The sequence below is a fragment of the Tenrec ecaudatus genome, chromosome 1 (genome assembly GCF_050624435.1).
Source record: "Tenrec ecaudatus isolate mTenEca1 chromosome 1, mTenEca1.hap1, whole genome shotgun sequence".
Lineage (NCBI taxonomy): Eukaryota > Metazoa > Chordata > Mammalia > Afrosoricida > Tenrecidae > Tenrec > Tenrec ecaudatus.
Genome location: NC_134530.1, coordinates 116151519 through 116178372, shown reverse-complemented (window position 1 = coordinate 116178372; position 26854 = coordinate 116151519). Strand labels below are relative to the sequence as shown.

General features: G+C 44.5%; 1 protein-coding gene across 2 annotated transcripts in view; it reads left to right on the top strand.

The window, feature by feature from the left end:
• MCOLN2 (mucolipin TRP cation channel 2) overlaps positions 1 to 26854 on the top strand; it is a 72984-nt gene that overhangs the window by 2668 nt on the left and 43462 nt on the right. The window contains exons 2-3 of one of the 2 annotated variants that reach the window (XM_075557763.1): positions 12017 to 12086; positions 19384 to 19540. In XM_075557763.1, coding sequence (XP_075413878.1) covers positions 19391 to 19540 — 150 coding nt within the window. In that variant the 5' untranslated portion in view covers positions 12017 to 12086; positions 19384 to 19390. The remainder of the gene's footprint in view (positions 1 to 12016; positions 12087 to 19383; positions 19541 to 26854) is intronic. The other variant, XM_075557756.1, reaches the window with a different exon arrangement.

The following is a 26854-nucleotide window of genomic DNA, read 5'->3' as shown; positions in this document are numbered from 1 at the left end:
ACCCACAGAACCATCTGGACCAGCTAACATCACACCCTCACCAAGAAGAAGCCGTTCCAACTATCACATTAGGCACAGCTCAGTCCTCAAAGTAACCTCTGGCTTTTCAACACTTTAAAGAGGTCTTTTGCAGCAGATTTACCCAGTGCAGCGCTTTGAACTCTTGACTGCTGCTTCTCTATGAGCATTGGTTGTGGATCCAAGCAAGCCAAAATCCTTGACAACTTCAATCTTTTCTCCCTTTACCATGATGTTACCTATCGGTCTAGTTGTGAGGATTTGAGTCTTTACATTGATTTGTAATCTGTACCTAAGGCTGCAACCTTGATCTTCAACAGCAAGTGCTTCAAGTCCTCAATTTCAGCACGCAAGGTTGTGTCATCTGCATACAGCACATTGCTACGAAGCCTACTTCTAACCCAGCTTGTCTGATTATTTACTTAGTATACAGATTACGTAAGTATGGTATGTGGTTATAACCCTGATACACCTTTCTGGATTTTAGACCATGTCCATTTGAACAACTGCTCCTTGATCCACTTGTCTTTAAGTTATCTACAGATTTTTATGAATTGTATAGTGGGATGCCTTGGCATAGTCGACAAAACCCAAATAAACATCTTTCTGGTGTTTTCTGCTTTTAGCCAAGATCCATCTGGTGTCATCAATGATAACCCTTGTTCTACATCCATTTCTGAATCTGGGCTGAACTTCTGGAAGTTCAATACATCATCCTTGTTGGATTATCTTCAGCAAAATTTTTCTTGCATGTGATAGTAATATTGTTCTATAATGTGAGCAGTCTGTTGAGACACCTTTCTTTGGAATGGCACCGATAGTTCTCTTCCAGTTAGCTGACCAGCGAGCCATCTTCTAAATTTTCAGTCACAGATGAATGAGTGCTTCTGTAACAGCAAAGCCACGACTCAGGAATGACCAGGCAGCACTCTTGGAGAACTTGAAAGAGGAAATGTATTAGCCAGTGACCCAGAAGAACTAGTTCCAGGAGATCTGGGCCCTGAATGTTGGGTGGGTGTAGCTTTTATACTTAATCTCCACAAGTAAGGTCACAGAAGCGGGACAGGCAGGGATTTTAGTGCAGATGGGGTCCTTAGTGAGGGAGGAAGGGGGTCCAGGGATGAGTGCGCTCTGGGAAAGAGGAAGTACGTGGTGGGAGGCATTGTGCTGGGTTTCTTTTCCAAAGTTTAAAATTCCCTATTAGGATTTTCCTTACACTTCATCAGCCTGTGCAGACATTTCAGTTGGTATTCCTTCAATTCCTGGTGCCTTGGTTTTTGCTAATGCTTGTTTTGGCTAGTGCAGCTGGGACTTCATTCTTCAGTGCCATCAATTCTTGCTCATATGCTACTTGTGTCAACTAGTCCTTGCTGGTACAGTAACTCTATGTCTTTCCATCTTGTGCTTGAGGCTTCCTGTATCATTCAATATTTTGCCCAAAGAATCTTTCAAGAGCACAGATTGAGGCTTGACTTTTTCCTTGTCTTCTTTCAGTTTACCATGTGCTGAGGATAGTCTTCTTTTTGGGTTTTCTAACTCTCAAATCTTTGCATATTTCATTATGATATTTTTCTTTGTCATCTTGAGCTGCCCTTTGAAATTTTCTATTCAGCTCTTTGAGTTCATCATTTCTTCCATTTCCCTTAAGTGCATAATCCATGTTTTTAAAATTTGTTTGTTCTGGGAGTTTGTTTTCTTTTCCCATTTTCTCAGCTTGTCCACCTGAGATTTCTGTTTCATGCTTGGCCATTAGGCCTCTTTTCCCTGGTCTTGGGGACATAGTGCTGAAATTCTTTTAGCCTCAGTTGGGAGGGACATTTTTGTTTATTTTTCTTTGAATCTTGGATTTTGTTGTCTCAGAGCACTTCTTTGTGGTTTCAGAGAAAGCATCTGTCAGACTACAATTGGTGATTATTGTTACCAAGGAGCCCTGGTGCAGCTGTGGGGTAGGGGTTGGGGTGTTAGCCTGTAAGGCCAGCAGTTCACATCTACCCACCAGCCAGTCCAAGGGGAAAAGATGAGGCTGTGTGCTCTGATAGGTTCACAGATTTATCAGAGTCGCTATGTGACAGTCTGCTACTAAAGTGACAGCCTTAGGACGCCTATGCGACAGTTCTACTCTGCCCTCTAGGGGGCTATATGTTGGAACTGACTAGATGGCGACAGGTTTGCGTGGAGGTGATGAATGTACTAGCTACTAGATAAAATGTTGGTGGGTCACGACCAGCCAGCAGTGGCTCACAAGAAAGACTTGAGGTTCCGTTTCTGATATTCAGCCAATGAAAGCATGAGAACACAGTCGACTCTCACACGCTTGAGGTCGCCGTCAGATTGAATGGATGGGCCTCACTACAAGTGGTTTGTTTTCTAGTGATGCTAAAGGTACCAGAAAATTGTTAGTATTCTAGAAGCTAACAATTTAAATGATGACTTTTTAGTGCAGCTCAGTGGGAGAAAGAAAGATTACAACCAAGAAAACTTTATGGGGTAGTTCTGACCATGGGGTCACCTGAGTTGGAGTCCATTCAACACCTGACAACACCACACCAAAGAGAGACACCTGCTGGAATCTCAGGATGAATCTCTGTGTCGCCGAGGGAGACTTGTCCACAAATAAGGGAAACCCACTACTTTGAGGAAAAATTAATCTCAGTGTTCTAGCCCTGCTGGCACGATGGGTTATGTGTTGCACTGCTAACCAGGAGATACGCTGTTCAAACCACCAGCCCTACCTCTGGGAAAAGATGAGGCTTTTCTATTCTCATGGTGCCATCTCGGAAACCCACAGGAGCAGCCCTACCCTGCCTTAGAGGGACTCGACCGTAGTGAGTTGTTTTAGCAATTCTTTTACTTGCGTCACCAATTGTCTTTGTTAAAGGATTGATTAAATACCTTATTAAAATGGGTAGCACCTGTTGAAAAGGGTAGAGCAGTGAAAAATATCCTGTGGTTTCAGCCCTCTCCCACAGCTCTACCTGCATTTGGAATCTTGGACTGCTGAGAAATGACTTTCTTCTCCCTTGACCTGCTGCTGATCTCTGGTATTTTCCAGCAGGGTGTGGCTTATTCAGGACAAGCCCTTGAAAATGTGCAGCCTGAGTTCTGCTTTTCTAAGTGGCCTAAGGCTCCGACTGGGTGATGGAGATGGTTTTGGGAACTTGGTGGGAAGGTTGGCTTTAGGGAAATTCCTATGTGCTCATCTTTATGGATGTCTCTTTGGGACAATAAAAATCTCCCAAGGCCTTCCTGGGTGGGACTCCTGAGGATCAGAGAAACCGAGACATGTATGTTCAGAGGGCTACATGCAGAAGGTGCCCAAGGTTTCTTTCTTTGCTTTTTTTGGGTTTATTTTTTAAGCAGTTGTTATCAACTTCCCTAACTGGACCCGACCTACCGCCAAAGCCTCAGCTAACTTAATAGCGTTTTCTTTCCTGAGACAAACCAATCACGAGGAAATTAGTTCATAAGAAGAATGGGTGTGGATAAACTTGTGGGAGTTGTTAGGGTCCGTTCAGAGTCCTATCTGGAGACTGTCCTGTCACATTCACCCTGGGGTCACCGTGGGAAATGCGGAATTTTATGTTTTGGTCTACTATCACTTTTGTTTCTTTAAAAAAATTTTTTTCACTTTTATTTCTTTAATGTATTGAAATTTTGTTTTTGCTTTTTGTTTGAAGGAGGACTAATTTTCTCCCTCCCAAACAGTAAATTATTATAAATAAATCATTCACTGAATAATTTATTCTTTGGAAAGACACTAGGAGTAGTGAACACAACAAAATTGAGTTATCCTGAACACACCAAGCAAATAAACTGACCAGCCAAGGAAAAGTTACTGTGGTCTGAGTGGTGTTATTTCTTGGATCATTTTTTTTCCTGCCAGGTGTTTATTGAACACCTATTCTGGGTTAGGTTGTCTGCCGTGTGCTGGGGGATATAGGGATACATTAGCCTTCTTACAGGGAAGAAGCGCTTCCTGAAGCTCTTGGATAGGAGAGAGCAGTGAGCCTGTCCTCTGCTGAAGGGAAACAAAGTGAAGGGAGAGCAAGTGGGGAAGGCTGAATTCCATAGAGTGGTCCGGGAACCTTCTCTGAAGAGGTGACATTTGAGCCAGCGCCTGAAGGACAAGGAGCCATCTATGCAAAGACCTGAGTACAGGAGGGAGGTCCATAAAACAACCAAATCACCCCCTTGTGGAATGTTTCAAGACCAGTTAGGAGGCTGTGGTGCAGGGAGAAAGGAGGAGAGAGGACATTGGATGAGGTAGGTGAGTTATAGCCATTTAATAGGGCCATTCTAGCCTTGACCCCGTATGTGATATAATAATGAATTCTTTATATCTGAGGCTACAGTGTCAATTTGGAAGGTATTCTGTACTCTATTAATGGACAGGATTAGGGTGGGAGTAAGACGTGAACTGTGATGTGCCCTTTGTTTCCTCGGGGGCATCTTTGACTCGACCTTAGTAGGGGGTGTGATTTAAGACACCATTTTTTGTTTTCCCTGGATGGGGTGCTAACTGCAAGGCCAGCAGTTCAAAACCACCAGCTGGTTCTTGGGAGAAAGATGGAGCTTTCTACTCTCATGAAGATTTTCAGCTGCAGGAATTCACAGGGGCAGTTCTACCCTGTCCTATAGGGCTGTTGTGAGTTAGGGCATCAACTCAGTGACAGTGAGTCACATCCTCACCTGGTCAGTCAAACTTCTCTTTCCTGACTAAGCTTTCGTAGAAGTAAGATCACCTGCTGTGACTATGGGACAGTTTTGGTTTCTGGCTCTGGCCCTGCATTTGGCTTGCCTCTGCCGGCCTTCAGATTTGGAACTGAACAACACCCCCCACCACCACATGAGTCATTTCCTCAAAGCTTGTGTTGTCTGTAGGATGTTGTGGTGAATTGCAGAACCCAGAGACATGAGGGAAGATATTCAAGGGGGGAGTGGTGGGAAAATGGAGCAGAAGAGCATCCTGGAAGAGTTGGACATTTGGGACATCGTTAATCTTCAACTCCTTGGGACTAGTTTCGTATTAAATCTTCTAAAAGAAATTATTAACACAGTAGTAAAGTCTTTTAGATAATGGTAAGGGGTGGGCTTTTATGCAGAGGACAGTGGGTGGGCATTAATAGGGTTTAATCGGGAAGTAGCATTTGATTTGGAAGTTTAAAATGCTCCACTGGCTACTATATGCAAAATGGGGAGGTTGGTGCAGTGGTCTGGTTCGAGGTAATTGTGCTTGGATTCGAGAGGCTGCAGAATATAAATATGAGTGACAGGACCACTCTATGTATGATGTGCTCTGAAGGAAGACTTGAAAGATTGAATGGAAGAGCTGAGGAGAATAGAAATTAGGACATGGCTCTAGAGCAGTGGTTCCCATCCTTTGCTGCACATTGGAATCACCTGGGAAGCGAATACAACACTTGATGCCCCGGCTCACACCTTTTACTAATTAAATCAGAATGTTCAAAGCTAGGAACCTACCATTGAAATATATATTTAAAATCCTTAGCTCTGTAGAGAGACATTGCCTGGTGAGAAATCATAGCTGAAGCAGTTGGAGGGTGAGTTTGAGAAATTTACTGGACAAGCAAGTGGAGTTTCAAGGACATGGATGGTGGGTTTAAATGAGGATTGGCTGGAGCTGCAAGAGTGAAAGTGTGTCCTATAAACAGCATTTAAGCTGCAGCCCTGGGATGGAGGTTAGAGAATAGAAGAGCCTTGGCCTAGGTCCCGATACACTCTGGTACCAGGAAGGCAAACTGAGTCAACTCGAGGAGGGAGAGGAAAAGCCAGCAAAGAGGCTGAGTGGCGCCCAGTGAGTTAGGAGAGAACCCCGGGGAGTATGGTGTCCTGAAAGCTGAGAAAAGAGGTGTCCCATGGAGGCAGTGGCTAAAACCCAAACTGAAGTCACATCAAATAGTTTCTGACGCATAGCGACCCTATAGGCTAAGGTAGAACTGCCCCCTGTGGGATTCCAGGGCCTTAGCTCTCTATGAGAGAGGAAAGCGTCTTCGCTCTCCTCAGGAGCAGCTGGCGGTTTGGATTGGTGACACTGCTTTTGGCAATCCAGCACCTACTGAGGCACCACCTACTGCGGCACATGCCGCAGAGAGAGGGAGCCGAGCTCCAGGAAGTACCTGTTGCAGTCTGCATCAGGAGGCTCGGTCCGTGCTGAAAATACCCACAGTGTTCTGGGATGGAAGCCCAGTGCTTCCTTTAAATCGTCTGAAAGAGAATTACTTCGACAGCCAGAAAGACGACCTGCGGAAGGTGGTAGGTTCATGACAGTTGATATCGGTTTGTTTGTTTTTCCCCCTTTTCGTTTCACAACATCATTCGGAAGCTTCTGAATCTATGAACTAGGATAACGATTGTCTGCCAAACTGTCAGGAGTTTTTAAATAAGAGAAATGGTATTTTAAATGATAGCTTAATTGACTATAACAGAGTTTCTTTTATTTCTGACCATCTTATAGAGATACGAAAAACATTCGAAATGTAATGAAAAAAAGAAAGCATTGAACAGCAAAATTGGGATTTTCGTAGTCACAGCACAGTTGCAGCCTCCATGTACTGCCATTGTTAGGTCCGTCGATTCCGACCCATGGCCACCTAGGTACGACAGAATGAAGCACTGCCCGGCCCTGCGGCGGCTTCTCCGTTGCTCTCGTGTTTGAGCTCACTGTTGCAGCCACGGTGCCAGGCCATCTGGTGGAGGACCACCTTCTTTTCACTGCCGCTCCCCTTTACCAAGCAGAATGCTCTTCTCTGGGGGCTGGTCTCTCCTGATAATACGTCTGAAGTATGTGAGATAAAGTCTCACCGTCCCTGCCTCTAGGGAGCATTCTGGTTGTCCTTCTTTCAAGACAGATCTGCTGGTTCTTTGGACAGACTACGGAGCTTTCAGCATTCTTCACCAGCACCGTAACTCAAACACATCCATTCTTCTTTGGTCTTTCTGATTCAAGGTCCAACTTTTCAGGCATATGAGACAACTGAAAATACCATGCCTTGGGTCAGGCACACCTCAGTCCTCACAAATAATGTCCTTGCTTTCCAACAGCCAATTTAAATAATGATGACATAGGAGCAAGGAACCCCTAAGATGAGGTTTTCAAAGTTGGTTGCAAATCAGAATCACTTATGGGAGTGTTTTTAAAGTTCCTATGCCCAGCTGTACACAGACGTACTTAAGCCAGACTCTCAGGTTGTGGGGTCTGGGTCTCGGTGTGATTAAAGTCCCCCGGGTGGTTCCAACGTGTAGCCACATTTGAAAACCTTGGCTCCAAGGTCTTGTTTAGCTAGAATATCCAATTATTCAATCTCCAGTATTTAAAATAAGCAAACCCAGGAAGGGTAGACTCTGTATTGTCAGGTGACTAGCAGTGTCTGTCACCGAGGTCTCAGTTGTCCGTCGTACTTTTTTTCATTAGAAAGGATACTCTTTAAAACATGAGGGATTAATGCCAGATGCTGACCTGGGATCCAGGTAATGGGGGATCCAATTCAGGAAGTGGGTTACGGGATTTTCCAAAGTGAGAGTGCTGATTGGAGAGCCAACAGTAGGTTGGAGCAGGAGGACAGAGGGGCGGTTTTGGGAAGAATGCCATTGGGGGAAGGAATTGACAGGATCGCTCCCAGCTTAACTGTCTAGAAGGTGGCAATCAGAGTCAGCCAGCGTTTGGTAATAAAGTCGTGGCTGACATCTAGGAAATCAAGGAAAACAAACCCTTCCAGATAAATGTGCATAGGGAAGGATATAAAGTCACAGTGTACTAATGGCTCAACTGTGAAGAAGATTCCTACGTTTATATCAACAATTCTGAGTGTGAATTTGGCTAGCATGTTTTCAATCAAAGACTTAGTGAGAATGTGAATAGAAAATGAAGTATGTATGCTCAGAGGTCAATCCTTAGGAAGCAAGAGTTTATGAGTTAAAACCATCCTTTCTACAAGGAGATTTAAATTGATATTTAAGGAGGAAAACATAATAGTCTTTTTTAAAAGCAATTTTCAAAAACATCAAATTAACTAGAAATAAAACAGATAAAAGTAGTTGCATCCAAGGAGCAGAAATCAGTATTGGGGTGAGGAACTGCTAGTTGTCATTATGGTTCATTTCACACTATGTGCACCATTAAGTCTGTTAACAATGAGAGGCAAAGGATGAAGCCAAGTTAGCCTATCGAGATGTGCTCCCTCCTCTGGGGACCCGCAAGGCTGATGTCAGGTACGGTCCTTACTATGACCGTGCCATTCCTGTGACGGTGGTACCATTTTTCATGTGATGGAGATTTTATTCGTGGGATGTGCTGTCACTCACAGGAAGGACAATAGATTTGGGAAGTGATTCACCCTGCTCTCTCTGCTTCATTCTCTATGATTGGTAAGAGAGTTGTGAATTAAAAAAAATATTCTGAGTGGAATATTATTCAGTTATAGAAAGAAAGTTCTGACACATGCCACCACATGCATATACCCTGAAACATTAGGCTGAGTGAAATAAGCCAGAAACAAAAAGGACAAGGACTTAATTTCATCAAGGATGGTGCATGCCTTCATGTATATGAAATACCTGGAATAGGTAAGTGCATAGAGATCGAAATGACGAAGGGTTGGGTGAGGAACAATTGTGAGTTATTTTTTAATGGGTTCAGAGTTTGGAAGGATGAACAAGTCTTAGAAATAAAGACACTATGATTGTGAATGTCTACTTAATTGTATACTTAAAAATAATTATGACAAAATTTTATTTGTATTTTACCACAATAAATGTTAAAAGATTATCACATGTAAAGATAGTATGATGACTAATCAAAATTTTTCTGGACTATAAAAATTTCTAGAAACACAGAAATCTCTGAGAATCTACTTAAACATTTTTTCACCGTATTTAAAAAATGATAATAAATGTCCCTAAACAGGTCTGGTCGGGAAGGGATACCTGCCCGAATCATTTTCTACTGATTTGTCGAAGCGGAAGCATCTCTCTCTTGAAAGCTAGGCACGTTTCAGGCCTTGTTATACGCGTTGAGAAAAGAAGAAACCCATCTAAAGTGTTGCCAGAGCTCAGCAAAGTAGGCTAGAGAGGTAGTCCCAATTTTGAAGGGGGAGGGCTGTTACCGCATCATTTTTATAAGGAATGGTACCCCAAATAAACTCATTGCTGCTGAAGTCAATGCTAACTGATAGTGACCCCATAAGGCAGGGCAGAACCGCCCCTGTGGATTTCTGAGATGGAGACTCTTCATGGGAGTAGAAAGCCTTGTCTTTCTCCCATGCAGCAGTTAATGGTTTGAAACTCCTGACCTTGTAGTTAGCAGCCCAACACCTATTCATTATATCATCATTGCTCCTCTACAAGGATGATGCAATATATAAATGTAAAACCAATGAAATTCATCACATAAATACAACTAGAACCCATCAATCAATGCAGAAAAGGCATTTGAAAAAATCTAAGACCCTTTCTGGACAAGAAACCTTCAACGACATAGGGATAGAAAGCAAACTCCTCATCATAATAAAGTGCACATATATCAAACCGACTGCCAATACTACGCTTAATGGAGCGGAACTGAAAGCCTTCCCTTCCAAATGGGAAGGAGGTGAGGGTTCCCTTGATTACCACTCCTAGTCGACTGCTGGAAGTGCTAGTCCGATTTATAAGGCAAACACAGAAAGGTGTCCAAATTGGCAAAGAAAAGTTACTCAACTGGGTTCACCAGAGAAGCACAAACAAGGGTGTGTGTGTGTGTGTACATATGCAAATACACAGAGAAAAAATTTGTATCAAGAAAATGGCTCACGGTTGTAGAAGTGGACAAGGGCAAGTCCAGGCTGTAGATCTCTACTGATTCACGTCACTGGGTGGGGCTGGGGAGCACGATGAACCCAAGGTCAGCATGAAGACCACGGGTTGCAGAGATGCCTGAATCCAAGATCAGCAGGTCAGGCTTGTGGCTGAAGAGGTAAATGAACCCAAGGCCAGCAGGTAAGCTTGTAGGACTGGCGGGTCATATGGTAAGAAGTTGGCTCAAATACAAAATATCTAGAGGATGATGAGCCAGATGCGAAATCCAAACCTAGCCAAAAATCAAGCAGGCATTTCCATAGTGCCCACACATACTGGAAACAGGCCATGCCACTGAGGAAACTTACTTTCAATGGATTACATTGGGGCTGTAACCAGAGTAAGGGTGTTCCATCTTGCCCTAATCTTCATATACTCGATCGGCTGATTGCCTTTTATTGAATGAAGTTACTAGATGTTAACTGCCAAACCATTTGAGAATTCTGGCCCAGTCAATTTCACACCAAGCCTAACTATCATTAGTTGATCCCTTGTCAACTGGGCACCAGTACACATAGCCTTAAATAATACACAATCTCTAAATATAATTATAAAGTCATACTTGTGGTTAACATAATACAACTAATGGGTGTAGAACCATAACTACACTCGCCTCAGAGCTTATACTTGATAAGTGAACAAACATACTTGCTTATATACAGGAAATACAATATAATTATAACTCATTTCTCCCACTGATCATATGGCCATAGCTGGTATATTGAGCCACCTTCACCCACCACCAGTTGGGTCCTATGGTAGCAGAATGGCTTGCTTGGTAACCTGAACTCTTGCATGATCTTCTTGGTCTGCATCCATATCATACAGTAGTTCAATCAAGTACCAAATAATTTTTAGATGTGATAATCCGTTAAAAGAATACGTACCCTCTTTAAATAAGTGTATTTATTTACATATTGTATCAGAAGCCCATGTATGCTATAAAGCAGATAAAATTGAACATTTTAAGGGATGAAATAATTAATGTAAACATGAATTGTTAGATGCTCACTGCCACCTGGACCTGGGCTTCATAGGGAGCCTACAGGTCAGAGGAGAACTGTATCTGTGTGTTTCCTGGGCTGTATATTTTTCCGGGAATAGAAAGCCTCATCATTTTCCTATGCAAAGTCTGGTGTTTGCAAACTGCTGGCCTTGCGGCTAGCAGTCCAAGGTATAATCCATCAGTCTACCAGGGCTTCATGCAGCAACTTTGTAATATGATTAGCTAGTATCTTAAGGTACAACAGATAAACTCGGGGCCAGGTTAATGATTTAACAGTCCCCATATCCAATGTTCTTGATAAAATTTGATTTTTTTCCCCAGTTCCTTTTCAGATCATGTGTTCTAAAATTTCATGGTCAAGAAAGTTTACATTGGAGCGTTAGCTCTGACATTTTCTGAATGTTAGTTTCAGCTTGTGCTATTGTTTTATAATTTGTCTAGTTTTTAACAGGAATCTTGATGGCCCTTGATCATTTCGTGACGACAGCCTTAGCTAAAACCGGATTGTTGTTAGGTGGTGTTGAGTCGGTTCTGACTCACAGTGAGCCCACACGTGAAACACGGCTTGGCCCTGTGCTGTCCTCAGTTGCTGTTTTGGGGCGCACGGTCGCAGCCACAGTGCCTCCCCATTTTGTTGAGCGTGTCCGCACTTGTGTTGAAGACTCTCTTACTCCTTGACTCAGCCAGGGACTGAAACTCTAGAAACAAACGAACCCCCCGAACCTAAATGGGCCCATCTCTCTCATTACCCTCCAGTCTGTGCCGCCTGGTGCTCGTGGGAACAAGGTACCGGCACGGAAGCAGGCTTGGTCTTTTCTGGGACCAAGGTCAGGGGCCCTGTGAAGTCTCACCAGGGTTTATGACCCCAATGAAGTTAGGACTGGTAACAAGTGTTCCAAAACTATGTGTTCTTGAGGTGGGGCTCTTTTCAGTCATTGGTTTCATAAAGTTGGAATTACCCTCAGGTCATATGAAAGCTTTAAAATTAGTCAACACCACACAGCTCTGATGGTCTGAAAGAGTGGATTTTTGTAATAACTCATGGGCTTGTATTTCACAATAGGTATCACATTTTTACGTGAGTAATAGTCACTCAGTATTAATTTTTCTCCCCTGTATTTCTATCATTCCTTTTAACAGCTAATCATATTGGACTAATATTATCAGAAGGAGCCTTGGCGACACTGTCACGTTGGCCTGATAGCCAGAGGTAGGTTCAAACCTGCCGGCTGCCCTGTGGGAGGAGGATGAGATTATGCTCCCCTCCACACTGACAAAGCCTCGGAAACCCCGTGGAGAGTTGATATGAATCCCAATGGGCTTGTTTTTCCTTCTGCCAGTTAAGAAGGAGACCTGATGACACAGGGCTAAGTGCTAGTCAACTAACCTCAAAGTGAAGGATTCAAACTCACCGGCTATTTGGCAAGAGGATGATGTTGCAATCTGCTTCTTAAGAAGTGTAGCTTAAATTGAAAAAAGAATTATAGCCTTCCAAACTCTCTGGCACAGTTACTTCGTCCGGGAGGACCACGGTGCGTTGGACCCCATCCAAGGGCAATGTCTTGTGGGGTCTGAGCATGTGAAGATTGGGGGACCTGTTGACTTTGTGTCTCCCACACCCACACAGGGCTTGGCTGGCCTCACACGTAGTCATCCCGTGGGTTAGACAGAACCATGATTTAAGGATGGCATGCTGTGGGAAAACACGTTTTCAAAGTCTTCTGGTTGTTTTCAAATGAGATTCATTGTGGCTATTGATTTTTTTTCATGTCTAGGAATTTTGTTATTCCCAGGGGTTTCCTGTACATATGTTTACAAACATGGTGTGTATATTGTTGTTTTCCCCATCTCTGTTTCATTCTGATATACTTAGTCTGTGTGGACCTGTTTCAAACCTCATATTCCACTTGCTAGTTTCCACTTGTGTTTAACTTCTTAAACTACTTGACAGTTGTTTTTCAGTTCGTTGGTTTTAATTGTAGGAGAGTTGATATTAAATTAAGCATGAACCATTTAAGACAGTTTGCCCTTGCTGGGTGTCCTGGGGGCACTATTGGGTAAACATTGGATTGCAAGGTTGGCAGTTTAAACCCACCAGCTGATCCCTGGGGAATGCTGAGGGTTTCTGCCCCACTGAAGATTGACAGCCTCAGAAGCCCGTGTCGGTCCTCCCTAGGAGTCGGAATCCACTCACGGGCAGTGTGCAGCGGCATGTTTTTGTTTTTGGGTGTTTCATATAAGTGGAGCTATAGAATGTATCGCCTCTTCTGCCTGGCTTCTTTCACTGAGCATAATGCTTTTGCACTTCACCCATGTTGTACCATATATTAGTACTTCATTCCTTTTACAGTTGAATCTTACTCCACCTTGTGGATGTTCTGTCTGTTCATCAGTTGATGGACATTTGGGTTGTTTCTGTCCTTTGTCTATTGTGAATAGTTTTGCTTGGTCATAAGTTTTTTTTAAAGTCATTTTATCGGGGGCTACTACAGCTCATATAACATTCTGTACATCAGTTGCATCAAGCATATTTGTACATATGCTGCCATCATCATTTTCTAAACATTTACTTTCTATTTGAGCCCTTGATATCAGCTCCTCTTTTTTCTCTCCCTCTTCCTCCCACCCTTGGGACACCTTGATAAATTATAGGTTATTATTATTTTCATATCTTACACTGCTCACTGTTTCCCTTCAACCACATATCTGTTGTTCATCCCCCCTGGGAGGGATTATGTGTCGATCACTGCGATTGGTTCCCCCTTCCTCCCCTGCTTTCCCCACTTTCCCCCTACTTTCCTGGTATTGCTACTCCCATTTCTGTTCCTGCGTGGTTTATCTGACCTGGATTCCATGTGTCAAGAGCTCTTACCTGTATCAGTGTACATGCTCTGGTCTAGCCAGAACTGAAAGGCAGGACTGGGGTCATGACAGTGGGGGGCAGGGGGCAGGGTGTGTGTGAGGAAGCCTCAAAGAACCAGAGGAATACTGTGTGTTTCATCGCGCTCTACTGGACCCTGGTTGACTCATCCCTTCCTTGTGACCCTTCTGGGAGGGGATGTCCTATTGTTTAGTGATGGGTTTGGGGTCTGTGCTCTAACCCCCTTTGTTCTCAACAATATGTTGGGTTTCTTTTAGGGGGGGTCTTCTGATGCCTGTTACCTGATTCTGTCAACACCTCATGATCGCACAGGCTGGTGTGCTTCTTCCATGTGGGCTTGTTGCTTCTCAGCTAGATGACTGCTTGTTTATGCCATAGATAACAGATCATAAATCAATGTCCAAAATATTGGCCTCACTTACTGGAATCCACTTAGCTTACCATTCCTATTGAAAGTAACAGAAACCGAGCTCAAGCCGATTTGGGCCTCAAAGTTATTGATGTGCTGACCTTTAAAGTCTTTGGATGCATGACTTTAGGTATGGGTGGCATCAGGACCTCCAGCGGAATCATTATGCGAAATATCTATCTCTTGTCTGTTTTCTTCGGTGTTGCCTCTACTCTTTGCTAGTGATTCCAAGGATTCCAGAATCACAGCCTGTGCTTTCGGTCTGTGAGCCCCAAACTCTGTTGACCATACAGCTGACAGTAAAGTTACAGCATATTGCCAAAGCATGTATGTTTATTTACAACTTACCTAGCAAGGTTCTCTTCTGTATGAGGGCCCTGGTGGCATGGTGGTTACAGCTTAGGTTGCTAACGGTAAGGTCAGCAGTTTGAAACCACGAGCTGCTCCACGGGAGAAAGACAAGGCGTTTTACTCTCATAAGGAACTACTGTCTCAGAAACCCACAGGGGCAGGGCTCCCCTGCCCCACAGGGTCGCTATGATTCGGAACCAAATTCGACGGCAGTGAGTTTGAACTATGCTATGTGTTGTGTTAACTATAGTTGCTGATTGCCATTGCAAACACGGTAGCTCATGGCAACCCCTTGTACAACAGAATGAACTGCCCAATTCTCTGCCATCTCTGTGGTCCTTGGTACACTCAAACCGATTGCTGCAGCTGTGTGCCTTCCAACCAAGGATGTATCATGCAGCACTGTGTCAGACAAAGTTCTGTTGTGATCTATAAGGTTTCATTGGTAATTTTCAGAAGTAGATCAATAGGTCTTTCTTTTGCCTTCATTTAGAAACTCCTGTGAACCTCAGGTGACCCCCCCCCCGCTGGTATGTAAACAAAAGTGGCACAACTTCAGCATCCTAGCAACGTGCCAGTCACCGCGTACACCACACTGAGAGCTATGTGGTGCTATGGTTATGAAAAAGGTCACCTGGTGACTTTGTAGGATAATTATATTTTCTTAGTGGAGATGCATATGTATATGAAGGGGATATTCCCTGCTCTGGGAACTACTTAGTAGAAAGACTGCATCTCTCCCAGCAGTTATAATCAAAACCTTGCAACCATCTCTTACCGGTCCATTTTGACTTTGAATTCTTTGGTCACATTCCTATTCCTAAGAGTCCTTGAGTGAGAACGGCTTTCTCATAATACAGCGTGACAATGTATAATGAAGCGTAAATACTAATCTCCAGTTGCCGTTGAGTAGAGACCAGTTCCCCCCCACTCCCCCCCAGTGTGTCAGAGTGGATCAGTGCTTCACCGGGTTTTGAAGTGTAACTGTAGGCTTTCTTCTTGGCCACCATGAAGTGGACTCATTAACCTTTCCATGAGTAGCCACGCATGCTATTTGTACACCTCCCAGACACTTCAAACAGAAATAAAGAGATACTGTTTTAATGTTTTAAAACTCTCCAGACTTCAGTATTTTGTAATCACTGACCTCTTAAGTAAGAAAGGCGAGGTAGAATCCATCTGTTAGGTTTCCCCAGGTGGGAAATACCTCGGTCCTTGGCTTCATGCAAGAAAGAATTCCACGCCGAAGCCTGGTTTGTGACCCAAGTGAGTTTCATGATGGTTAGAAGAAGTGTCAGGTGTTAAAGTAAACGGAACACAAGCCAGACCAGCGTCTGAACAGTGTGGCAGCCTCTGGAAGAGAGCCTGCAAAAAAGAAAGCTTCGGGCTTTTCAGAACCCCCTCCCTACCCTCTCACTCCCTCCTTGCTGGGAGGCGTGGTCGATGATACTGGTTAACCCCATTGACTGAATTAAGCCCACCTGGCCTACATGGGGTCCCACCCAGGTGTACCACCCCTTCCTGGCCAGGAGCTTGAATGGATGCATGCCCTCCAGCCTTGAGCAGCTTCCAGCTTCTTGTAAGGGGAGGGAGACTTTGGCATGTAGAGGGGCAATTCTTAGTTCTGCCTCTAGCTACCTAACACATCTTAAAGTACAACTGGATAGGACAGAGATTCTCTGCTTCTGTAATAGTTTGATTTATTAGTCTGTACTAACTTTCTGTGTTTTTACATCTGGAGTATCACAAAAGTATCCATCTAATTTTACACACACACACACACACACACACACACACACACTTCTTATTATATTTCAATGACATATGCGTGCCAATTGTTAATATAAAAGAATCAATAGAGCTGATTCTAGATGTTCCTAAGTAACTTTCATGGACAGCTGCCCCTCCCCCAAGAATAATTTACTTTGGAGGACAGCACTGAAGCTGCAGCTCAGGGAGAGGGACATGTGTGATCAGAGCGCAGGAGCAAATGCAGGGGGAGGAAGAGAATGTGGAGCACACCCTGGCCCACCAAGCCTTCAGGATGATATCCCTGCTCCGAGCAGCCAAACCACAGAGAAGACCATATGGCCAGCCCCACTACGAGACACGACATCCCTCACTGACCCATAGCCCTACAGGGGACAACACTGGAGACACAGTGTGGGATTGCGCCTGATCTGACCCGACCACACCAAGGAAAACACTAAGGACGTGCAACAGAACAGCAAGGGGAACAGAGCAAGGAAGACCCTAGGGAATACTAAAAATAGACTTTGGGGCCAGGGTGTGGCAGCCCATTAAACTCACCCGAAAACACTCCTAAAGGTCTACAAACAGACAATGAAGTATTAAAAGGTGCTTTTAAAAATTGTTTTGTTATTGTTGTTTGTTTTGCTCTGTCATGTTTTTGTGCATATTATTATCTCTGCTGGTCTATCTAGATAAGATGAGCTGGATAAACAATCTGGAGGAGAAAACAATAGGACCAAAGGTTTGGTGGGGGGACATGAGAGAGGGGGAGGTTGGGGAAAGGAAATGGTGTTAACAAACCCAGGGACAGGGGAACAACAAGTGATCCAAAATCAGTGGCGAGGAGAGTGTAAGAGGCCTGGTTGGGGTGATCAAGGGCAATGTAACAGAAGAATTACTGAAATCCAAATGAAGGCTGCGCATGACGGTGGGACAAGAGGAAAGTAAAAGGAAATAGAGGAAAGAACTAGGAGGCAAAGGGCATTTATAGAGGTCTAAACACAGGAATGTAAATATATAAATATATTTATATATAATGATGGGTAAATCTATGTACATATATTTATAGGTTTAGTATTAAGGTAGCAGATAGACATTGGGCCTACACTCAAGTACTCCATCAATGCAAGAACACTTTGTTCTATTAAACTGGCATTCCATGATGCTCACCTTCCTGACATGATCACTGAAGACAAATGTGTGCTAAGCAAATGTGAAGAAAGCTGATGGTGCCTGGCTATTAAAATGTGGGGGAAAGCCCAGACCCCCACAACTAATTGCGAGTTCTATAGGCACAAATGTATGGTTAAAATATATCTAGATTATAGTAAAGCCATAGAGAGCATGAGAGATAGAAGAGAGATTGAAATAATGGAGTCAGACACATTTCATGGTAGCATGCTCACATCAGCTCCGCTTAGTCGTCCACGTGGAGATGGGAGACCCGAGGGCAGGAGAGAGGGGGAGGGGAAGGAGGACAAGGGGAAAGGGAACAGGAAATTGAGGACCAGGGAGAGGAAGGGAAGAGCCCAGAGAGGGGAAGGGTATGGGGGAGAGCCGAGCTTCTTTATTGCTAACCAAGGTTTATATATCTTTGGGGAGGGTGCAAGCCCCCTGATTACAGGTAAAGACATACGACACAGGAAGGGGTTGCACTATAGGTTATACAGCAATGAGAGTGTGACAATCTAGGGATATACACACAATAGGAAGGGAAAGGATTGGGGGGCACACATGGGACAAGAAGGCTGTATCCTAGATTCAGCATGGCAGCCTAACTTAGTATATCACTGAGCAAGTTTGATCTGTTCTCTGGCTCACTATTGAAACTATTATCAGTAGGATGTAAACTTCATCTACAGGGACCAGACTGATGGCTGAAAGCCTTTAGGGAGAAGTAGCCCATTGTCCTTAACAGCAAGGAGTGGGCTCCTCTTGTGGTGGGACCAGACAGTAGTCTGGCAACTGACTGCCTTCAGGGAGGGTGTCTCTAAGCATCTGCCCTCTCACCATATGCTGGAAAATAGCCTCAATTGTTTGCATGTCTTTGGGAAGACAAAGCTGGGGAAAAGTCTCTTTATAGTCCCACATAAAAGATATAGGGTCTGGGGTCTTAAAGGCTTGAAGGTAAACAAGCAACCATCTAGCTCAGAAGCAACAAAGCCCACATAGAAGAAGCACACCAGCCTGGGTGATCACCGGGTGTCAATGGGATCAGGTATCAGGCATCAAAGAACAAAAAATAATACTGTGAATGAGAGGGGGAATGCGGAGTGGGGACCCAAAGCCCATCTGTAGGCAACTGGACATCTCCTTACAGAAGGGTCGCGGGGAGGACACGAGCCAGTCAGGGTGCAGGGTAGCACCTATGAAACATACAACTTTCCTCTAGTTCTTCAATGCTTCCTCCCCCCACGCCCCCCCCCCCCCTTACCCCATCATGATCCCAATTCTACCTTACAAATCCGGCTAGACCGGAGGATGTAAACTGGCACAGATAGGAACTGGAAACACAAGGAATCCAGGGCAGATGATCCCTTCGGGACCAGTGGTGAGAGTGGCGATACCTGGAGGGTGGAGGGAAGGTGGGGTAAAAAGGGGGAACTGATTACAAGGATCTACATATACCTCCCTCCCAGGGGGATGGACAACAGAAAAGTGGTGAAGGGAGACATCGGACGGTGTAAGATATGACAATAATAATTTATAAATTATCAAGGGTTCAAGAGGGAGTGGGGGAGCGGGGAGGGAGGGGAAAATGAGCTGATACAAGGGCTCACGTAGAAGGCAAATGTTTTGAGAATGATGATGGCAATTTATGTACGAATGTGCTTGACACGGATGCATGGATTGTGATGAGAGTTGTAGGAGCCCCCAATAAAATGATTTAACAAAAAAAGCACTCAGTGAAATAAGTACGCAAGGGAGATTTCTCAGCATAATAAAAGTCTCATATGCAAAAAAAAAAAAAAAAAGGAAAAGCGGAGAGACGCTCCCTGTTGGAAGCGTGTTTGTGAGAGTGGGTACAGCTCGTGCATGGTGAGCATTACTCAGGACCCCCCGTGGGCAGCAGGAGGCCCTCATGTCCATTTAACACGTGGTCTTTTGTGGCAGAAACGCAATGGCCCTCGCGCCTGAGCCAGAAGGAGAGTGTCTGAGAGAAGACTTGAAGTTCTACTTCATGAGCCCTTGTGAAAAATACCGAGCCCGCCACCAGGTTCCATGGAAACTCGGTCTGCAGATTTTGAAGATACTCATGGTCACCACCCAGGTAACACATTCTTGTCATTTGTATTCATGGTTTCTGTTTCTTTCTTACCTAAGGATGAAACCAGTAGTCCCCCAAGTGGGGAACCATTTTAATTTCCAAGAAGTACACCCTTAAGTTGATACGACAATAACATGACGTTGGCTCTGGAGGACAGCCGGCAGGTTGCAGTTGAGGTAGACGAGGGTCTGGTTTCAGTACTTGTGAGGGTCACAAGCCGTACTGAGTGGGGGCTTTCTATACCTGAGGCACACAGGAAGTCAAAGGCTGTGGAATGCTCCGTGATCTAGATTGGGGGTCTTTCCTCTGTACTCAAATGCTCTTAAATATGCTTTTGGGGACCAGAAAGTTGAGAGACTTGGCAGTTTGGTGTTATCAGGGGCCACCGAGCCTGCCCTACTCGCAGTGGCCCTGCCCGAGCAGCGCCCGGTGCTTACACCGTCCTCCCAGAGGTTCGTACGTTTGAGCCCGTTGTTGCAGCCGCTCTGTCAGTCCATCTTGTTCAGAACCTCCCTGCTTTCCGCCGACAGTGTGTTTTTCCAAACAAGTCTTGTACAGGATCGGTCTCTCTTGAGAACCTGTTCAGAGTACGTGAGACAAAGCCACATTGTCCTGGCCTGTAAAGAGCATTCTTCTCATTGCTGTTTTGCCAAGACAGATTTGTTGGGGTTTTCTGGCACTCCATGATACTTTCAATCCTCTTTGCCAGCACCTTAATTCAAATGCATCCGTTCTTTTTTCAGCCTTCCTTATTCAGTGCCCAACTTTCGCATGCATGTGAGATGATTGAAAACACCATGGCTTGGGTCAGGCCCACCTTAATTCTCAAAGTAACCTGGCTTTCAACACTTTAAAGAGCCTTGTGCAGTAGGTTTGCGCACTGCAATGTGGCCTTTAATCTCTTGACTGACTGCTGCTTCTATGGGGATTGATTATTGATCGAAGCAAGAAGAAATCCTTTAACAACTTCAGTAAATGGCATTGGAGGGCCATACCTGACCTCTCCTGGCGTTCCCTATTGCCAGGAGACAAGAATCAGACATGGCTCCACACTCCATCCTACCCTAACTGTTCCTCTTTGGCCACTCGATGCTGCGTTGGATAATTCATTGCATTGGCCACAGAGAACCCACAAACAATACTCCTTAAGGGACAGTGAGTGAGCTTATTAGAGACATCAATAGGTTGTCACACGTCAGGATCAGCAGGATCAGCGGTCTCCTCAGCCAGCAGCCAAGTCTCAGCCTCTCAGCCACATGGTAGCCAACTCTCTCTGCTGTCTTCAGTCTCTCAGCCACATGGTACCCTGGCCTTTGCCTCCATGGGCCAGGAAGGCAGTCTGCATGTCTCTCTGTCCCACAGTTCATCGTTAGGTCAGATGAGGAACAGGTACCCTATAGTCTAGGTTCTGCTCCTCTTGAGTCTCGGGCCAGTGTCTCTGGTGCATCTGGTCTGGAGCTTACTTCAGGCAGAGATGTGGGACGTGCTCTTCCAAGGTCCTTGTTGGGCCTCGCTTCTCTCCTGCTTCAAAGATGGCCCATCCTTTCAGCCAGGGCAGGTGTGGGAGAGATGGAATGTTCATGCCTCTGTAGGATCAGTCCACTAAAACTCGCCGCTTGAGTGCTTTCTTAATTGGGGTCAATTTTCCTGAGCATCTTTCCCATCCTTCAAATTCCACTTTTCTTCCGCCTCATTAGTGTTCTATCATGAAGTCTAACAGGATGGTTGGCTTTTTATTCAGGATCTATGAGGGAAATATTTATTTAAGCGTCTTCCTTCCATTTTCTGTAGTAATTTATAATCTTGAGAGAGGTGTCTGGTTTTATACTCACTCTACTCTTTCCAGGTTCTTGGACACAATCAGAGTGGTGTCATGCTTCCCCTGGTACAGAATACTCTCTCCTGCTTGGACTTCACAATCTGTGCCAGACTGCACTTCATGACTGATTCTTTTTCTGTCTTGTATCATGTCCTTGGCAAAATTAAGGTCTAGTAGTTAGAGAGGTTAAGATGTAATTTGCTGTCAATTCCTCTTTAAAAATAAACTCATTTGACCAAAAGATATTTTGAAAAACTCCATATTTTTGTTGTTTCAACCCCTAGTTCAGCGTTTCTCAACCTGTGGGTCACAGCCCCTTTGGGGGTCAAAGGACCTTTTCACAGGGGTCTCCGGATTCATAACAGTAGCAAATGACAGTGATGAAGTAGCAATGAAAATAATTTTATGGTTGGGAGGTCACCACAACCTGAAGAACTGAATTAAAGGGTCACGGCACTAGGAAGGGTGAAGACCAGTGCCCTAGACGATGCTGGGTCACATGTGTGGATCCTGGCTTGCACTAGGAACCATAGCATATAAGATTTTTTTTTTTTTGGTCGCTGATACCTGATGAGGACTATTCTAAAATAATACTACAAATTCGCAGATTCTGATCTCCAAAGTTGAGTCGGTGAGTTTTTAGCTTAAACAAGGTGATGGTTTGAAACATCAGCAAGCTGTCTGCCGCTATCTTAGTAAATCTACCCATTCCTGTTGAGATTTTTTTCCCTGATTCTATAGCTTAAATGCCAGTGTGGAGCAGTGGGTCCCCTATCCTTTTTTATAGTGTTACTTTGGCAGCGTGTCTGCTTGAGTCACAGTGGGGCTTCTCCAAGTGCTTAAGAGAACATGCTCTAGATCTGGGTTCAGATCCTGGCTGACAGTCGTTCGGTTTGAGCTTGAAAGAATTACTTGCCCTCAGTTTACAAATATATTAAATAGGATTATGTCCATAAGTTGATTCAGCTGTCGACTCCAATACTGTATTGGGCACTAGTTCAATTCCTAAGAATATAGAAACCTAAACCAAACTCACTGCCTTTGAGTCATTGGTGACTCTTAGAGACCCTGTAGCATACAAGAGAACTGCCCTTGTGGGTTTCGGGGACGGTAACTCTTTACAGGAGCAGAAAGCCTCATCTTTCTCCCAAGGAATGGCTGGTGGTTTGGAACTGCTTACCTGGCAATTAGCAGTCCAACACGTAACCACTGTGCCTCAGGTCTCCTCAGGTATATGTGTAAAAGTGAAAAGGAAAAAAGGGGGGGGAAAAACACCTGTCCTTCTGGTGCTTGGCACATTCCAATACTGAGGAATTAGTTGGGAAAAAAATGATAAACTTTTTTCTCACAACCATTTTTTGGGGGGGATGTTGCACGTATCATGTCAGTTCACAGTTAATCACGTCAAGTGAAGCACTTCTCCACCAGGGTGCCTTCTTGTGTGTGAGCTGACTGAAAATACCATGCCCTTCAGCAGGGGCCATGGTCACCAAAGCAACATCTTTAAGGAAAAAAACAAAAACCCTTTAAAGTATAATGAAATCCTTCACAACTTTAATTTATTTCTTCGATTTCTCTTGTTGCTTGTTGGTCCATAGATAAGGATATTTGTTTTCTTTCTGTTGAGGTGTGTTTTAGTCTGGGTAGACTAGAGAAACAAATCCACAGAAACTCCTATGTTTATAAGAGGGAGTTTTATATAAAAGGTAAGTGTACATTAAGAAGCATCCCAACCGAGTCCAGTCCAAGCCCATAAGTCGACATCAGCCCATATGTCTGACATCAATCTACAAAGTCCTCCTCAAACTCGCAATGAGGCCGACTGCAGAGGAAAGTCAAACCAGTGAGCGTGTAAGCATCTCAGCACTAGCAGCGGTCTCCATGGCTGCTCCAGCACCCAGGGCTGCATCAGGGTAAGTCCATGCGGCTTCTCCTCAGGGATGTCTCACAGGAAGTGAGCCTTGCCAGCTGAGGCAGAGAACTAGCTAAGGCAGTCTCACACTGGTGTGACCATCAGAGAAACAAGAGACAAGAAAGGCGAGGCTGACTGAGACATTTATTTCTCCATCCTTCAAATAATCCCACATGTGTTTATCGGCCGGGTTGGCGCAAGAAACCTTAACTATCACATGGTGTAATCCATACTAAAGGGAATCTTCTCTTTGAAGCCTGTAAAGTGGGGAAAGTTAAAAGACTCTGTACAATTCACAAAAGGTCAATAAGCTATACACATCTCCTCTCATTCCTTTCCCCACACCACTTCCCCTTTCTCTCAGGCACACACAGGTGCACACATGCATACACTGGCACTGGAGAAAGAAGTGCTGCTTCTGCAGACCCTGCCCCATGCTCTCTTCCCTGCCCACCCACATGAGCTCTTCCCTCTTCTAAGGACAGTGCGAGCCTACAAAGTTAGCCCAAGTCCTTCCCCAACCAAGCTCCCTGCCATTGAGTCAATTCTGACTCATAGAGATCCTACAGGACAAGGGAGACCTGCCCCTGTGCGGTTTCTGAGACTGCCACTCAGAAACCTACCCACCCCTTCCCCCGCCAGCGTGGCTGGTGGTTTCCAACTGCTGGCTTTGTGGTTAGCAGCCCAATGTATAAGCCACTATCCCCCATTCCACTTTTTAAAGCGAGATGATTTTGGCAAAGTTGCCAAAGTAATTTGGGACTCTGTTTCTTCATATGTGAAATTAGAAACTTTAACTAGATGACTCTGACCTCCTATGACTCAAGATCACATATCTGCATACCAATAAAAGGATACTTACGGAATCATTGAACCAGGCAAACAAAACATGCTAATTTGTGTATGCAAACTGGCATAGTTAAAAATAATTTTAAGGTTTAAATTTTGTCTTTGTGGCTTAAAAAATAATAGCTACCACTTTCAAGAATTGTTATAAGCCAGGCACTGTGCTAACTGCTGTAGGTGCATTATTTCAACCACCACACAACTTTATGGCACTGTTACTACTGTCACCCCATTTCACATACGCAGGAATGAAGATGTAGAATCATTCAATTATTGACGGGAATTCAGACATGGTTCCATCAGTACAACAGAGAACTGACAGAAATCCACGCTGGATTTAGAAGTCCATGGAACAATTGATACCACTGCTGTTCAGGTGGATCTTGGTCGAAAACAGAGACCACCAGAGGATGTTTACCTGTGGTTTTCCTGTTTGTTTGACTACACAAAGCCATTGAACTGTGCACATCAGAGCAAATTCATGGATAAGGTTTTGAAGAATGGGCATCCCAGAATAATTCATTATGCCATTTAAACTCTGTACAGAGGCCAAAAGGTAGTTATTGGAATAGAACAAGGGGAGCCTTCGTGATTTAAATCCAAAAAGGTGTGTCAGAGTTGTAGCCTTTCACTACACGTATTCAATCTGTAAGGTGAGCAGGTCATCTGAGAACACAGAGGACCTAGAGAAGAAGAACGCAGCGTCAGAGTTGGAAGACTAACAGACTGGGATATGTAGGTAACGCAAGGCTGAGTGCTGAAAGCAACACGGACTTGAAGCATTTGCTGATGAAGATCAGAGAATACAGCCTTCAGTGGGGATTACTCCTCAACATAGTGTTGTTAAAGTCTTCCCAAATAGCCCAATAAGCAACATCGTGATAAAGGAAGAGAGGTTGGAAGTTGTCACAGGTTTCATTTTACTTGGACCCTCAGTCAATGCCCACGGACGCAGCAAAAATCCAAATGAACAGTTGCACACGCATTTGGCGAATCTGCTACAAAAGACTTCCTGAAAGTCTTAAAAGAAAAGGATCTCACTTTGAGGACTAGGGGATGCCTGACCCCAGCCAGCCATGATATTATCAATCACCTCACATGCATGAGAAAACCTGATAAGGAGTAAGAAAGTCCAAAGAAGAAATGATGCGTCTGAATTACAACAATGAATACTGAATAGACCATGGACAGCCAAAATGAACAACCCTGTCTTGGAAGGAGTACAGCCAGAATCCAGAGTGCTCCTTAGAAGCAATGAGGAGACTTCTCAAGTACTTGGGCGGGACCGGTTCTTGGAGAAGGACATCCATCATGTTTGATAAAGTGAAAAAGAGCTTTAATAAGGCTGATTGTAAGGCTGGCAAAGGCCCTAACAACAACAACAGCCAACTGTCAAAGTCACCACCGTCTAGAGTGGACTTTCAGGTCCAACTTCAACGTTGTGTTTATTATGCTGTACCAACACTACTTTTTCCGGGGGTGAGGGGGTGGGTTTACCTTTAGGTAGAAAAGACTTGAAGGACTTGTCTTCCAGAATGGTGCAAGGCCGCCATTGTTTCAGAATGCACAGATTAGCACTTGAGCTTCACCATGTCACGTGCCTCAGATTCCAAGTCCAGGACTGAGCAATTGCGAAACCATAGCTATTCTAAGAAGACCATCTAGCAGCAGCTCCCCGTCATCCAAAGAGTGCTGACAGCCAAGCCCAGCAAGCTGCAGGTCCTTCTAAGCTGATGTCTATCAAGGGCGCCTGTAGGAGAGCCCAGAAAAGGTCATGCTCCTTTTGGAAAGTAAACCAGGGAATTAACAGGTCCATGGTTCTTTTGACGTTTTATTAAACATACCAATGCACTGCTTCCAAATTGGCACATACAGGTGGAGTATGTTCCTTAACCGCATTTAATGAGTGCTTACTCCGTGCAGAGCAGGATGCGAGGATGGGTCCGGTCAGCACAGCATGCTGTCGGTGTGTCCTAGGCATCGTGATAAAAAGTGTACAGTGGGAGCCCTGTTGACACAGTGGTTATGTGTTGGATTGTGCTCCGAAAAGTCAGTAGTTCACAACCACCAGTTTCTCCAAAGGAAGACAAGGCTTTCAGCACCTGGAAGAATTACAAGCTCAGAAACTCAGTGGCAGTTCTACCCTGTCCTAGCGGGTGGCTATGAGTTGGCATCAACCGGATGGCACTGACTGAGGGAAAGTATTTCACTTGTGATATTTTGGGGTGGGGGGTGTGAAGGGAAGATGATATCAAGGAGTTCAATGAAGATGAGAGTGTTTCAAAACCAATTGTGGAGGCAATTGTACTTCAGCAGTTCAAACTCACCTGCTTCTCCATGGTAGAAAGAGAGGCTTTCTGCTCCCGTAAAGTTTACCGCCTCAGAATCCCAAAGGGGATTTCTTTTCTGTGCTAGAGGACTGATACCGAGATGACTTGATGGGGTTGGTTTGGGTCAGGTGGACCTTTGTCCTGAAAGTGATTTCTTTGTTCTTCAATACTGGTCTTTTTCCCTCTACAGTTTTATTGGCACATAATTCACATATCATACAATTGAACAGTTCATTCGTTCAATTACATCAAGAGGAGTTGTATAATCACCACCACTTCTATTTCAGAGCCTCCTCATTGCCCCCCACATGGTTATATCACCTTTAAACTGAGTTGTGCAGTCGTGATCAGTTCTAGTGCCCCCTCCCATCTTCCCGTCTTCCCTGTTCATGCCTGAAACCCCCTTTCCC